This window comes from Cyrtonyx montezumae, unplaced genomic scaffold (genome assembly GCF_038088225.1).
Source record: "Cyrtonyx montezumae isolate F1298 unplaced genomic scaffold, pur_monq_1.0 scaffold_3, whole genome shotgun sequence".
Classification (NCBI taxonomy): Eukaryota; Metazoa; Chordata; class Aves; order Galliformes; family Odontophoridae; genus Cyrtonyx; species Cyrtonyx montezumae.
The window spans coordinates 147,639,867-147,655,895 of NW_027072034.1; the positions used below are offsets into that span (position 1 = coordinate 147,639,867).

Here is a 16,029-nt window from a genome sequence, read left to right on the forward strand (position 1 = left end):
TTCTTTCAAATATTTGCTGTAGAGCTGCTTGTACAGTTCTCCATAAATTCTGTAGTTTGCAGCAGGAGAATACGCCACTTAATTTTATTCTTGTTCTTTTAACCCTTCAGCTATATTTCCCTTGAAATCTCTTGAATCATTTCTTTGCCAAAGAAGCAGCAGAGTCCACAGGAAATTTGAGAGCAAAGAACTGGGATTGGTAGACTGAAAATTCTGTCTGTGTGAAACATTTTTAATAGTTACATATGGCACACACATTACAAAAAATAACGTGTTTTAATATGAAATGAAGTGTTTTGGCTTCTAATCATTTTGAATGTTGACTGTTAACAATTACTTCAACATTTGTAGGTTGTTACCAATCAGAACTCATTCCCAGCAGCTGCTGAAGAGACAATCACAACTGCCTTGAAGGTAATTGAGCACCCAAGATTGAATGCTTTGGGGAGAGGGCTGAGGTTTGCTTTGTTTGTTACTCATAAAATGGTGGCTTCTTTTTTTTAAGTATTGCTTTGTGCTGGTGAATATACTAGCAAAAGGTGCACAAATATTATGTAATTTATATTTTGCCTTATCTGCAGCTACATAAGTGCTGCATGTGCTAAGTTACAGCTTGAGTAACGTTTGTATTGAAGAATATTCTCATAATGATTGGAACCCAGATGTCATCTGACAGTGCAAATAAATGCCTTTCTCTGCAGCGTTCACACAGCAGCAACTGAATCCTTTATTGCCACCCCTGACATGCAGACATATAAAATCATGATCTTTATGCTCACTGGTGCTTTTCTGAAGGGCAGTGTAGATGGCTGTGCGGCCCTCTGGGTGCTGTGGGTGACAGCTATCCACATCTATCCTGCTGTGCACTAGTCTGGAAGCGGGCGTGTGCAGAGGAATGAAGGGCAGCTTTCCTGTCTTGGGTGAATGAGCAGCTGAATCAGGTGTGTACACCAAAATGTGTGCCTACAAACCAGGAATGCCAGATCGCTCTGCACCTTTTTGAAGCAGTGCTTTAAATACAGAGAAGTCAGCAGCCTTATTTATGAACCATTCTGGTGAGATCAGTAAAAGAACGATGCTGTCCCAGGCTTTTGTCCTTCTATTTAGCAATTTCGAATTCAGAATTGTTAAAAAGACAAAAATGGAATGAACTGTTTGTCAGCGTATTCTTGAGGTGTCAAAATGCAAATGCTCGTAGTTTCTGTTCCTTATTTCTACCTTTCTCTTCTATTTTAGGCAGTCCATGATCTAATGGGTAGTGCTGTTCAACCGTTACTGAACTCTGTAGGAGATTCAGTAGAAGCTATTATCATCACGATGCACCAGGAGGATTTTTCTGGGTAAATACCAGTATTTTTATAATTTATTATTACCTTATTAAGACATCCTGCCTATGCATAATAAATTGTTGCTGCCATATGCATAATAAGTTGTTATTGCTACAACGTCCTTGGAGCAGGAGCCCATGTTTATTAGGGGGAAGGTAGGTGATGCATTATGGTCAATTAACACAGCTATCAATTGAAACAAATTAATCAGGCAGCATTTGTCTTCTTCACTTTTTTTTCCTCATATATGCTGAATAAAATTCATTTTAAAATGAAAAGAAAATGAAGCAGGGGTGAACACTTTTTGTCCTTAAAAATTCCCTCTTCTGCTTTTTTTTTTTCCCCTTTTCTTCTGGATAGTTCCCAGAAATGTCAGTACTCTTTATTTCTTAAAATAAACCATAAACCCCTGATTCAGAATTACATAGAAAACATTATTAACATATTACTAAATGTAAAATGGTTCAAAAAATGTTTTTCTTGAAAGCTCAGGTTTACTGTGTACATTTTTGTAAAATTTCAGATTATTATTTCAAGTATTCTTTATCCACATATATCTTGAGTCCTTGCTATACTTGAGACTTCTTTGTGAGCATTGGTTTGCTTGTTATGTCCGTTCTGATGTGTCTTACATCATGAGTTGTTTTGCAGATGCAGAAGATACAGCCAGTAAACATCCCTCCTTTGTATTCTGTCTTGGAAATTACACTGGAAAAAAAAAAGTATTTTCAGAGCTGTTTTTTTGTTTCCCTTTTTTTTTTTTTTAACAAAAGCAAAAGCTACCAATATTTTGCCCTCTCTATCTTTCTTTTGCTGCCTCTAGTAAAATATCTGTGAGTAAATAAACTGATTGCAGCCAAAGGCTGAGTTCTGTTAGATATCCTATATGCTCAGGTTCCTGAGTTTGGAGGAGCTCAGTTGCCTGGCTGTTTCAAAGGAAGAGAAAGGTGATTTATTTCTGTGTTTTCTAGCTTCTGTGCTGCTTCTTTAATAATAGATTGAGGCTATAATCCTGTGTTTTGGAGCAATCTAGGAAACCAATTCTAAGAAAATAGGTTTGGGATAGGCAAAACTAGTGACCGTAATATGTGCTTGTTTTTTCTTACCCATTTTTAGAGTTGTAAATCAACAGCTGGGACATTTACATTTAGAGGCTGGATTTGAGCTTGAGGCTCCTAATTCATGGAGGCTCTGTAAGTCAGATGGGAGTGGGTTGATTTTCTGCATCTTGCTAGGAGGGGAATGGCTGATGAAGACCACAGTTTCAGAAAGAGCTACGGGCTCTGTTTGGGGCCTGAATGGTACTCTGTAATTCATGCCAGGACTTCATGGGGTAGTGGAAAAAATAAAAAAGAATCCATTTTTTATTGCATTTTAAACATGAATTTAACTGTCCTTACTTCTTTTTTTGGTAGATCATTATCCAGCTCAGGAAAACCAGATGTCCCTTGTTCTCTGTACATGAAAGAACTACAGGGTTTTATAGGAAGAGTCATGAGCGACTACTTCAGACATTTTGAGTGTTTTGACTTTGTCTTTGATAACACTGAAGCCATGGCACAAAGAGCAATTGAACTTTTCATTCGCAACGCCAGTCTAATAAGGCCCCTTGGTGAAGGTGGGAAGATGCGGCTTGCTGCAGATTTTGCACAGGTACCTCTAATTCTTATCTCTGCCTTATATAGTTGCTTCACTGTGTTCTCTGAAAGGTATTGTCAGTGCTTTTGCCCCCTTGAAGTGTAAGCAGATAGCTGTAGAGATTGGTGCATTCCAGTTCTGAACATTTTTTCTGTGGTTCTGAGAGGTGCACCCACTAGTAGCTGGAGATCCCTTGTCATCGCGAAGCACTTTGCAGGAGGTGTGACAGCACCCCATCAACTGACTGTTGCAGTTAAATTCAACTGCATCTTGAAATTCTATCCAGCTTGTCTGACCTCCTTGGTATGTCCATCATTTGCCACCATTCGTTCAATTCGCTCTTTCTCTCTCTCCTAACGCAACGGTGTGTCATTTTCTTAATTGCTTTAATACATCACAGTGCCAGCAGTGGTTAATCACTAACTCACCTGGCTTGCAGAGTAGGAGGCAAGCTAAAGAAATAATAATATCCTGTGGAAGAACTGCCCTTTCATTTTCTTCTGGATTCTCTTGCCTGTCTCTCAGATTTACCTGTATCTTCATACTGGACAAAAACACAAAACAAACTGCTAGATTAATATCCACTGCTTGTCTGTGTTATCTGTTATAACCAAATCTAATTTTTCAATAATGCCATTGTGTGATTAGCTTGCCAAAAGACAGACATCCACTAGATTGGTGTGAGGGTACAGGTTATCAAGGTGGAAAAGAGAATTAGGCCCCACTTCTCTGCATATTGAGTGTTGCTTTCTTCTATTAGGTGACTGGGGTTGGAGAGGAAGGCAGGGAGAGGAGGAATTACTGTTTTATTTATTTTGCGTTTAAGTGCCCTAAAAAGGCAAGAAGAAAAATCTTTGTCAGGAGATTCAAATCAGATTGCCTGGCCTTGTGTCACCCCTTCGGGGTCAGAAAACCTTTGTATGTGAAAAGCAGCCTCTCTTTCCACATTCCTGGCTGGGACTTCAGATGTACCCAGTGTAGGAGATGGATATCAGGACGTTTTCATTTGGGACATCTCGTTTTGCCTGTAGATCTTGAAAGAATCAACTCCAATTCTGTCAACTTTCAGATTCTTATGCAACTGTCACTTTTTTTAGCAGTGTATGAAACCATGCAATAGGCTCACATTGAATAAATTTGGGTGAAGTTCTTGTATTCATTGTTCAAAAGTAGAAAACCAGACGTTAATCTTAGAAGTCATGGGGAAGTGTTCAATTGCTTTCAGTGGGAAGGCTCTATTCCCTTCTGTATTTTAAAGACAGTGGTATAAAATAGGAAGAAAAAAAAAAAGGACACTTGACTCCACTTCTGGAAAGAATATATATATTTTTTGTAATTTGTGCTGCAGTACTTAAGTTGTATAAATTTATAATCTTTACCTGATTCTACTGTAAAGAGCATCTGATCTCAGCAGCTGTTATTATAATACTAAAAATATCTCTCGTTTATCTTTAAAACACATATTTTTCTCATTTTGACATGGGCTCACTTTTAAGCAAAAAATGAAGGTATATTTTCTTCTGAGTGTAGGGAAATTTGCACATTCATTCCTACCTTAATGAGCATAGCTGCTGAGCAGACAGTGGAGCAAATATAATTTTTTAATTTCTTCTCTTTTGAACTCTGGAAGGAGAAAGGTTGGGAAAAAAAAAAAAAAAGGTTTTGAATTCATTCTGATCTCCTGCCTTCAACTGTTTCTGCTTCTGGGGGCTGCCTGAAGTTGTTCTCATCTTCACGCTGCGTAATATTGTAGTTTGTTTAAAAGCAAGCTTAGTACAAGAACTGGCTAGGTGTACACTCTCTGTTTTTGGGTTACATGTCCACGATGCCAGCTGCCTGGTATCCTGCTGGGGAGGGTGTAGGTTTGTCCTGGGCCTGTGTGCTGAGTGCTCAGCATGAGTTATGGCGGCAGTTAGTTCTTTTGAACGCTGTCGTTGACATGGTGTGTTCCTGTGTCGAGGAGCTGTCTGGATTCCTCCAAAGGGCAGTTGGCTGCTGCTCTGGGCTGAGGAGAGCGCTGAGGTGTTGAGCTGGGCTTGTGGGTGGGTAGGAAGGAGCAGCTTATCCAAGTGGCCGCAAATGCTGCAGGAAGAATTTTTTCAGGCCTAGAAAGGCACTATGTTGCTGGACTGATGCATAAAGAACCTGCATGGAAAGACTGTTCCTGTAGGAGGTTTGCTTATAAATGTTTCTGCTTGTACTCTGTCTTGAGGAGTCATTTTGAATTTTCTGAACTGAGAAAGAGTTACATTTTTCTGCTTAAAGCTAGCTTTTGTGATTTAAAAAAAAAAAAAAAAGAACTTTTTGATGTTTTGGGCTTACTTTGAAGCAAAAGACCTGGGCAGATCTATCCAGCTTTGGTTAACCTGAAGTCTTATTAAAACGCAGAATCACAGAGTGGATTGGGTTGGAAGGGATCTTACAGACATCTGGTTCCAACTCCCCTGCTGTGGGCAGGGTTGCCACTGGCTAGATCAGCATGCATATATGTTGCAAGTCAAATAATTCTGGGTTGCATTTATTGAATACTCTTACCACATTTGTGCTGTGGTGCTTGGAGATACAGTTGCCTCTTACTCGTCCCAGTAACTTCAGCTGAGAGTCCAATGCAAAAGTTTTCCAACTGCAGACTTACCTGTTTTACTGATAGTTGCCTGAAAACAGCAAGTATCAGTACACAGAAGGGGGAAGGGAAGGGTTTCAAGCTGTCCTTATTCAGCAAGCTCAGCTACTTGCACAACTGGGAATTATTGGTGTAATTCTGTTGAACTCTCATCCTTTGTCTTATCCTGTTTCCACGGTGTCAGTAGTACCACTGACACTGTGGAATATAATGTTATCTCATGCATTACTACTATTTCAGCAGTAAGACTGGTCGTGTGCTAGTTTGGCAGCTGTAAATGTAGGTATGATCGGCATGAAATATGGCTGAGTGTCATGATTTCATGAAGATCGGTGCTTACAGGAACGCAGAAGCATTTTAAGCCCTAGGAAATGTCTGCAATGCTGCAAGCTTATTATCACATACTGTGCTCTTCCTTGAGACTCATTGTTGGAAGTGTAGAGGCTGAGTTTACCTCTGTTAATGCTCTCAGCTTTTATGCAGGCAATTGCACAAGAATACTTTTCAGATTGCTCCTAAATGTTCTGGATTAGGTTGTTTTCATTTTTGTATTATTAAGATGACCGTGATTCAGTATTCATGCGTGTAATACTAAATTTTAATTTCAAATTTTTCATATTCAGTCAGACTAGGAAAAATGTTCTCCTGGAGTAAGCATGCCCTCATGGTTTTTCAGTGTTCATGTTTCTGGGGAGTACCAATTCTTCTCCAGAGGATCTTTTGGCTTGCTTGATATTCAGAGTTGCTACAGCACTTACTCTGAGGCATACTTTGGGATTTGTGGTTTGTAGTTCACACCTTCCTAACGCCTGATAGAATTGCTGGACAGTACAGCCAAGAATGAAATACGTATAAATGCAGTCAACTGAGAAATTTATTTGGAAGAAGTGGGTGTTCTGACATAATATTTGGCATGAAAATTAATAGCCTGCTACATAACACAAGTAAGTCAAGATAGGAAAACAGCTATTCGTGGACAGCAAGTGTAAATACAGCTGCATTGAAACAACTAGTCTTGATGTTGCAAAAATTAAGTAATCGCTAGGCTTCATGCATGAAGGCATGACATGATTTCCCATCTTTTCATACAGATGCATGTTTCATGTAACAGAAAGTATGAGCTACTGTCTGCCATGAGTCCCACGTCATGACTGATTACTTTCAGACATTGTTGAATGAAATGAAATATTTGTATTCATCTTGCTTGAACTAACACTATACTGTATACACCCTTATATACTTCTGAACTAACACTGTGTTGTATACACCATCATGTACTTCTCATCCAGATGTGACTTATCCTTTAAGGTTTTTTTGTCATTGTTTAGTACTGTGATCAAACAGTGTTGATGGGACATAGTTAATGATGCCACCAACTCTTGAAGTTTTTATCAGTATATCAGTGCAAAACACTTTGGGTTTACTGAATTTTCTTAGAAAAGATGTTTTTACTGTAGAAGTTAACTGTGCTAAATTCTGACATAGGAGTGTTTCTATCTGCTGGTTAACATATGGTCAGAATCCAATTTCCTTAATTAATTATGCCTTTTAAAAAAACAAGAATATTAGGCATTTGTGGTTTTGTAAGTGTAAATAAGTTTGTTCCTTTGAGCAAACATGATGATGCAATGTAAAAATGCTTTTTATCACTTTTCATAAAATGCTCTCCTTTTTTAGATTCTTATGGAGAAGTGAGGGAAGCATCATGTTGTAATCACAGTTGTAATCATAAGGACAAAAACTACTAAAGCTAACGTGTACTTAATGTTTAATGCGAACTTTCCTGCCAGAGGAAAGAAATTATTTTCTTACGTGTGGTATTTTGGAAGTATTACAGCTGAAGGATTTGCTTTGAACATCATCTATTTTGGAATTGCTACACAGTGGAGAAATCAAATTCCACATCCCTTTAAGGCCAGCTTTTTTCATATAGTAATTCAGAGCTCTTCTGCTTCCTTGCTTTTTAAAGCATTTTCTCCTGCTGAATGACTAGAAAAAAGCATTTGGGGTTAACATTTAAAAACTTGGAATTCATCTTGGCCAGGAGGAAATATAATTGCTAAAATTTTAATGCTCAGATTTTCCAACTGAAAAAACAGCTTTTTAGTAATGAGAGATCTTGAAAATAGCACAATAGGCACCAAACAATAACTTCACTATGGAGTTTTTCAAAGCACTCTTCAATATATATGCATTATCTGTATCTAGACTATGTATTAACTTCACCCTTGAGTTGCTGAACATAATCCAATTTGCAAACCCAGCCATGTGATGGATTTGGTACAATATGGCTCGCCAGTGAATAGTTCAACAGATAATTGACCAGCAAGCCATGGGCTATGACAGTGTCATCTGAGAAGAAAAGCTAATATAGCCTTTTTAGGCTTAGAGAGCAAAAATCATTGAGAAGAGGAATATGTTTTATATAGAAGTTGAACAGGCGTCTGTCGTTGCGTTCTGTGAAGCACAACAATGTACATGAATAAATCATGGCAAAGCAGTGGATTTGGAATGAAGTTAGAGGGAAGGAGACAGTCGTTAGGCCTTCTTCTATTCTAACTGTCCTTTTCGGTGACCACCTGTACTTCCTGTTGGATCTCTTCCAACAGATCCTGAGGTCCTGTGATAATGTTTATCTCACATTAGTTGAGGTTGAGTGTTATTTCTTGGATGCCTGATTTCTCAGTGAATTAAATGAAGACGAGAATTTTCAGATCTGCTATTATGGGAGATAAATTTGGAAAAGAAAAAGATGCCACTCATCCTTACATATGTAAAACCCATTGGATGTGAACTTATGAAAGGCCTTGTGCACACGGTACAAATTCTGGCTTGCAGGCAGCCAGAAGCATCACCCAACCTGCTAAAGCTCACCAATATGCGTTGGAAGCTAAAGCTGTTAAAGCAGAACCACATTGCATGAATTGACAGCTGATACAGCTTCAGGTGATGATGGGTAGCAAAACTGAAGTGATGTGCACTCTATCCTCTGCCCAAATCCAGCTCCTTAAAAACAACAGCTGTTCCTAGCTGAGTGTGTCCTCCCAGGAAGCCACACCCAGCCAACAGGGTGCTTGCAGGGGCACAAAACCCGTGCAGAGGGAGTCACAGCAGAAGCAAGATGCTGTGGCATCTCATCAAGTCACTGGACTCAAAGACAAATAGCTAAAGTGCAAGTGGGGAAAAAAAAAACGATCTTGGTTATTATGTGAGGTATAGTCTTTTTTTGGAGAGAATGGCTTATAACACATAGTAGACTAGTGTTGTAAAGTAAAACAAAAACAACAAAAAAAACACAACTGAGTTTCTGTGGTTCATGTACATTTTTACCACATTAGTTTTCACTCATTCCCACTCTTCGTGAGTCAGTTTGAGATGGTATAGTGTGCTGCAAAGCATAAAAACAGTTTTTTTCTTTGGCAACTAGTGCTTCACGAAGCAACCATCTGCTGCCATTAAATTTATCTAGCTCTATCAATTCTAATCATTTCCTACCATGAATAAAGGTTGAAGATGAAGTAACAGAATTTTCTGAAGTAAATCTTACTCTTGAGCATTTAAGGCTAAAAATGCTGATTTATGGAAGCTGCTAAGTATGTTCAAGAGAAATCTTTTAAGTTTGTTTTAATAAGGAATTGGTTAAGCTGTAGAAAGTTTTGCTTATGTCTCATTACATCATATGATGTTTCCAAGAGAAACAACCATTTAAAACTTGCTAAGTAGAATTATATTTTGCTCTGCAGGGATCTTCCTCCTCGTGGGTACAGTTTAATCCATGCATCTCTGTTTCCACAATTCAGAATGGCTTTTTGTTGCCTCTTCTTGAATTCCCCAAAGCACCTGAAAGAATGATTTTTCTCCCCAGTCCTTCCCAGATACAAACCTATGGCTCCCACTGGCTCAGGGACACCAGCTTGTAAAGGATAGGATGTCAATGCTGTTGCCTGAAAAGAATCTCTGAAGAAATCTAAGGTCACGTTTTTCAGAGTCTGCTGGGATCTTGTATCACGATGCAGCAAATCCTACTTAATAAACTCTTCTTGGCCACTTGCTCCTGATCCTGTGCAGCAGACTGGAGGCCTCTTGGCTCCCATACGTGCTTGGAAGTGTCTCAGGGGATGTGTGGAAGCAACCCGCTGACCTTGTGTTAATCTTCATCACCTTGTAGAGTTGGAGTGCCCCCCTGCAGAAATCCCAAGGGAGAACCTGTGTGCACTCAGCATTGCTCGGTTGTGCCAGCAAATTCAAAACAAGGTATAGTGGTTGAGCAAGGTGACACTGTCTCCCCATGGCATGCTGATTGTGAGGCATGTATTACAAGACCTCTGGGCCCAGGGAGTGGCTTTGCACTGCCTGCAAGAGCTTTTCCCATCACCCTTCTGAAGTGATCACTCTCCATGTGTGTAGAGGAAGTATAGGTGCCTAGCTGGGTCACTCTGGATCTCCTGGATTTGTCTGATGGAGTCACCTAGTGGGTACTCCTACAACATGACCCACATAAGCTAATTTAGATAATCACCCTCAGGGTATCCTACAGCGGAAGTTGTATCTTTCCACTGACCATGAAGAAAGCTTATAGATGTTAAGAACCAGGTGAGGAGACTCCCATCGTGCACACAGAATCCCAGAATGGCTGAGGCTGGCAGTGCCCTCTGTGTCCCTCTGCCCAACCCCTGCCCCAGCAGGGACACCAGAGTTTAAAGTTTTACCAGAGTTAAGACACTAGAGTTTAAAAATTGCTTGTTTTTTAACATGGATTCTGTAACTCAGAACTGGGAGTAGACAGTTGAGTAAGAAAATAATGCTGTTATGGATGTACTTTTGTCTATGAGTTCGTGGTAGTAGGTCCTCGCTGCCTTCTAGTCTATGTAGGTTTTGTGCCCTTGTATTTAGAGCTGAGTTTTCGTGAATGAACTACTTTAATCTTGTCCTTCACCAAAGGAAAGCGTGTCCAGCTCTGAAAGTAATACTTCCTATTTATTTCCATGGAAACTTCAGCAGATACCAAGAGCACAATGACATTACTTGATAGAGCAAATTCTCAACTACTAAACACTGTTTTTTAACGAAGTCACCGCCATTAGCTATTCATTTTTACCAGCAGAATACAAGAGCCACAGTCATAAAAATTTGCATGGCTGCCCACATCAATGTCACCACTGCTGAAACACACTGCCCATCATCTTGATATGCTCGCATCCAGTGGTTGGTGTTCACAAACATTCAGCAAGTGTCGATGAATGTTAGTGGGTACCATGTTTTTCATGTGGAGGAATTCAGTTCCACACCTTTGCTTCATCTACACTTCATGTCAGACGCCTTTTTGCCAGACTGCCCCTCTGCTCCCATCTGTCACACAGCAACAGAATGTAATGGAGTAGTGGTGGGAAGGTTCAACCTCTACTGCCATACCACCAACATCCACCTCTGACATCATGGGCCAGCAAAATAAAATAGTAGGCATTACTTCTGGAGTAGCCCTCGTGTGTGTGTGCTTCTACTGCATTTGTAGTGGTCTGCAGAAACCTGGCTAGATTTCCGTTCTTTCCATTCTGAGATCAGAATTTTGGGCTCTTAGTGTAAGTGCTTCATCAGGAAACTCGTCGCTGTCCAAATGAGCTCAGACAAACAAAACTTTAGTCACAAAGCTCACAAGAGCATGTCCTATTATCTATAGCTATTGTTTCTATGTGCTGCTTACTGTCTTGCCAAGAATGAGCAGAAGATTTGGCTTGGGCAATGCAATATGGAAGAGCAGCTTCTTGTCTTGAAGGCAACCACCAGTGAGAAACTGATGAGTTGGCCTGCAAGTCTGGGTTTAATGGCTGACTACTGAAATTCTGAGTTGTATATTTTAGGGTAGTCTAATTTATGCTTGAATCTTTGTTTTTACAGATGGAGTTAGCGGTAGCGCCGCTCTGCCGCCGAGTCTCTGACCTAGGAAAATCTTACAGGCAGCTGAGGTCATTCAGGTGAGTTGCAGGCACAGCACAGCCCAGTTGGTTCTATGACCAAACTGTATTTCAAAACTAATTTATTGCCTTTTGTTAGTTCTGATTGAACTGGGGGCTTTTTCGGCAACACCCACAAGCAAATTAGAAATAGATTAAAGTTCTTGTAAATTTTATGCCAAGTATGACTATGATTTAAAAGGCTTTGTCATGTAAATCATGGCCAAATGGTACTATTTTGTGTTGCTTTCAGTGCTGCTTTTTTATGGTAGTGAGTTCTGTAGTTGCCTTACATCTTTCCACTGAAGTAGAAAATTTGCGGTCCTGTACTGTTTAATTAAAATAGGCAACTTCTGTAAATTTTTACAGTCTGAAGCTGTGTTGAAAACCTGAGATACAAACTAGTGGAAAAAAACAAGGTGGTTTTATCCTGTGACAGCATTGCCACTGGATAGGTATTTTTCTAATGCATAAGATAAGACTTTCCTTCCTTTCACAAGAATATTGTTGCATTTTTCCAGACCGCTGCTGTTCCAGACCAGTGAGCATATTGCCAACAGCCCAGCCCTGGGAGAGGTTATTCCATTCAGCATTATTCTTCACTTCTTATTTACAAGAGCACCACCAGAGTTAAAATCACCCTTCCAGGTAATAAGATTAACCCATCTTTGTTTTCTAGATGTCCTGAGGGGAAACAAACATTTTTGTTTGCCTTGGTTATTTTAGTTAAAAATACTCAAGCTCATATTTTATATGACTTACTGACTTTGTTTTCATTGTGACAAAGCTGTTATGGTCATTGATTTCATATTTTCATACATCAACGGTAGGAAGGTGATAATCTGATTTTGAATAGTCTCACAATTCTTTAATGTTCTCTCAGCTCATAGAAGAAAATGAAAGTCCTATTGCAGGCTGCAAGTTGCAGTCGGATTAAGAAATCTAGATTCAATCCACTTTCAGAACTGGGAGAGCAGCTGATGTAGTAGGTCAGATCTGAGCTACCAAAATAGTGCGCTCAGCTATTACTATTAAGTAGTCTCTGGTTACTTAACTAATTCCACATCTCCGGAGTGTTAAGAGTGTCTTTTATTGACTTCACTTATTTCTCTTTGTTTCTGAAATTGGTCTGTATGACCTTTTCCACATTCATGTGTAATTGATGTTTCTCTGTCTTTCCCTGTATCAGAGGGCTGAGTGGTCCATTGCCCGCTATTCTCAGTGGCTCGATGATCATCCTTCTGAAAAAGACAGGCTTGCACTCATACGGTAAAAGTCATATTTATTTCTTCTGTAAATTTATGATGACTGAGCAATAACTTATTGGGACACCAGGATTTGTCACAAGAAGTAGAGGACCGTGCTGTAGGAGACATAATTACTGTTACCTCTCCCCACTCACAGAATGAGTTTCAAAATGGAAGGATGTGTAAACTGGACACCTTCCTCTGCTACATCCAATTCCTCCAGTGCCTTTGGAATGAGTGTATAATCTTCTTGCAAAAAAAGGAAACCACACACAATGATGGTTCAGATTCACACTGTATTTTAACAGAACTCTCAACCATTAACAAGTCAAGGCTGCAGCCATTCTGCCATAGGGAAGCATTTAATGCTTAGACAAAGAAGATGTAGGTATGAATTTTAAAATGGAAGGCACTTGTTCGTAACCCGTGTCATGTTATTCTTCAGCAAATCAACCAGAGAACTTTAGGAAGTGATAATAATGTCAGATTTTTTGAAATGATCCTAAGATAGTTGAAAAGTTAGGAAAGGTTATGGAGAGTTTTGTTTCCCAAAACAGTTTTTTAAATACATCAGAAGAACACTAGTACTGTACGAACATTACAGAGCCACCATTGTAGGTCCTCCAGATTCAAGCTTGGATGATTATTGGCTCCTAATGGCCCAACTTACCCAGCTACCTTCCCAACCTCAGGGTTACTCACCTGAGTGGCACCAGAGAGGCTGTCACTTAGAGCTATGCCAGACTTGAACTGGAAGCCAACTCTATCCTGGCATTTCTGTGCATGGAGGTGGCCAGCTTTTACTGAAGCTGTAAAAGCTGACTCTTCAGCCCCAGCCAGCAGCAGTTGTGCTTGAGAAAATCTGCTGTTATCTGTCTTCACTTCTAAACCAGGATTTAGAATACACAGCCTAGAGGAGTCTGCTATAAATATTTATTGTTCTTGAAGCTTATAGCTCAACGTAGTCCAGTGTAGTGCTCAGACCAAGTAAGGAAATACTTACTGATCACCAGTAGATGTTAATAAGGTATATTTCCAAAATATTAAAATACAAAAATGTTCTTCATATGTTTATTGAAACAGTATTTTTTGAGAATCATACATGTCATTAGTTTAACTACAAAACTAGGTTTCTTGAATCTCGAGCCATGGCATCTTGAATTACAGGACATGAGTAAGAGATACAGTGCTGATAATAGGTATACAGCTATACGTGTAACTTAGTGATGATTTTTACTGTAATCTGTCCTGATAGAACTGGCAAAATTGTTTATTTCTCTACATGAATTTGAGAATGCCACCCTTAAACTACAACACATTATTGTCTTTGCTTATCATTAACCTTTGTTCGGAGTGATTCAGTTAATGGGCTTCTGGTGGTCATATCCAAATGCTGTTAAGTTGTTCTGACCATGGGGGTGTTAATACACCTGGGAGAAAGTTTTAAGTAGAGTGAGTATCTTCTTGTGGGCCAACTCATACTGCTGGCAAACAACCTTTTCCGTTCAGAATCCCTTATTCATTTTGCATGCAGTACAACTATAAAAGTACTTAAATTTCACAATCCTAAGAGCATACTGCTGTGAGTTTATCACTTGAATATTTTGCAGTGGGACTGGTCCTTGTGCTTTGTGCTGTGATGTGCTTGGGCTTTGCCTGAACATCCTCTCGCAGGGCATGGCGGAGCAGCGTCGGAGAGCTGCCCTTCCCTAACACCACTGGTGGTGCTCCAGGAGTTCTCCCCTATGGACAGCTGTTTGTCCCTGCCCCTGCTGGTTGCTTTTCTCTCCATCCCCAGTGCCACCTCCTGCAGACAGCCTTGTGCTGAGCTGCAATTTGCTGAGCACATCCCTTCCCTGCTGGAATTGGCACCCTGTAGCTCCATGCATGAACACGCAGAGCACAGCCAGACCAGGGAGTGAAGGACATGATTCTCCTGGGCAGACTGCTAACTTGTGTATGCATTGCCATATGCACTGCCTTATGACCATCTCTTGTCATGGTAGTCACTTCAAGTAGATTTCTGATCCCTACAGAAGGCAGGCAATCAACCAGCCGCTTTTGTGGCCTTACGTTCCACTCATACTGTATTTTCCTTAATACCATATCCGAAGCTTTCTAAGCCTGCTGTTCTGTCCTTTGTCTCTGTTGCCTCCTTTGTGTGTTATGAACCTGAGCTGAACTGCAGCTGGCTTGCCCATTAGTCAGGTCTTGTATCTCGCCCTCTCCAAGCCTTCCTGCTGCAGTTGGGCTGTGCTAATTGGACTTTGTGCATCTTGGGCCTTCAAATCTCTGGCCTACTTTGAGAAATTATCTTTGCATTTGGTGTAGCCTTGCAAATGGTAATTTTGTGCAACTTCGATTTATAACAACTCTGCAATTACTCTGGGGACTTGCTTCTTAGATATTAATTCACACGTGTGATCAGAATCTTTACACCCTTATATTAAAGCTATTTGCAGTTTTTCTTCAGCGCTGTGGATCTTAAATGCTTCCTATGCAGCACAATGTTCATAGTGTTAGCACTGTGAATTCTGAGCATTTCTAGTGTTTTTATGCATTTCTTTCTGCTTGTATTCAGCACAACAGGTGGGATTTACCTGACCAGAGGTGCGTTAGCTGTACTCCCTTGACAGATAGGAGCAGGCACTGCTGGGGCTGATTCATCTCATCCTGAAGCAGTCACCTAAAATAGGTCAGCTGCATTGTGCCCTGAAAGCTGTGTTTTTTCTGTCCAACAAAGGGTGTGTGGGCAAAAAAGCAGGGGGCTGTCAGGCAGACAGCTGCCTTGAGGAGGTGTAAGGTTGGCTGGATGGCCTTGGGATGGCCTTGCTGCAGGGCTGGGGCTGTGTAGGAAGGAGCACTTCTGTTAGCAGCCAAGACACCTTTTCTTTCTTTCTTTCTTTTTTTTGTATTTTATTTTATCTTATTCAGTTTGAAAATCCAACCTGTCTCCCATAAAGGAAGCCTTGCTGTTCCGCTTGGCAGAGTTTGAGCCAGCCTGAAGGACAGGGCCCCTAGGGTGAACACTTCTTTCTCAGACTCGCTTCCTCCCATTGCTGAGCACAGTGAGGAGCTCATCTCCTGAAGGGCTCATGTCTGTGTCTGCGCACATCCCCACCATTTCTCATCCATAAACATGTTTGGTGCCAGCTCTTCTGGTTTGTCTAAGCCCACATGCACTGAACTCTTCATTAGGTAATTGTAAATAAAAAGGAGATGACACCTGTTGTGCTACAAGT

General features: G+C 40.3%; 1 protein-coding gene across 1 annotated transcript in view; it reads left to right on the top strand.

Annotated features, from left to right (window-relative positions):
- COG5 (component of oligomeric golgi complex 5) overlaps nucleotides 1–16,029 on the top strand; it is a 180,017-nt gene that overhangs the window by 158,701 nt on the left and 5,287 nt on the right. The window contains exons 16-21 of the mRNA XM_065743600.1: nucleotides 352–414; nucleotides 1,237–1,340; nucleotides 2,744–2,981; nucleotides 11,485–11,561; nucleotides 12,062–12,188; nucleotides 12,730–12,809. Coding sequence (XP_065599672.1) covers nucleotides 352–414; nucleotides 1,237–1,340; nucleotides 2,744–2,981; nucleotides 11,485–11,561; nucleotides 12,062–12,188; nucleotides 12,730–12,809 — 689 coding nt within the window. The remainder of the gene's footprint in view (nucleotides 1–351; nucleotides 415–1,236; nucleotides 1,341–2,743; nucleotides 2,982–11,484; nucleotides 11,562–12,061; nucleotides 12,189–12,729; nucleotides 12,810–16,029) is intronic.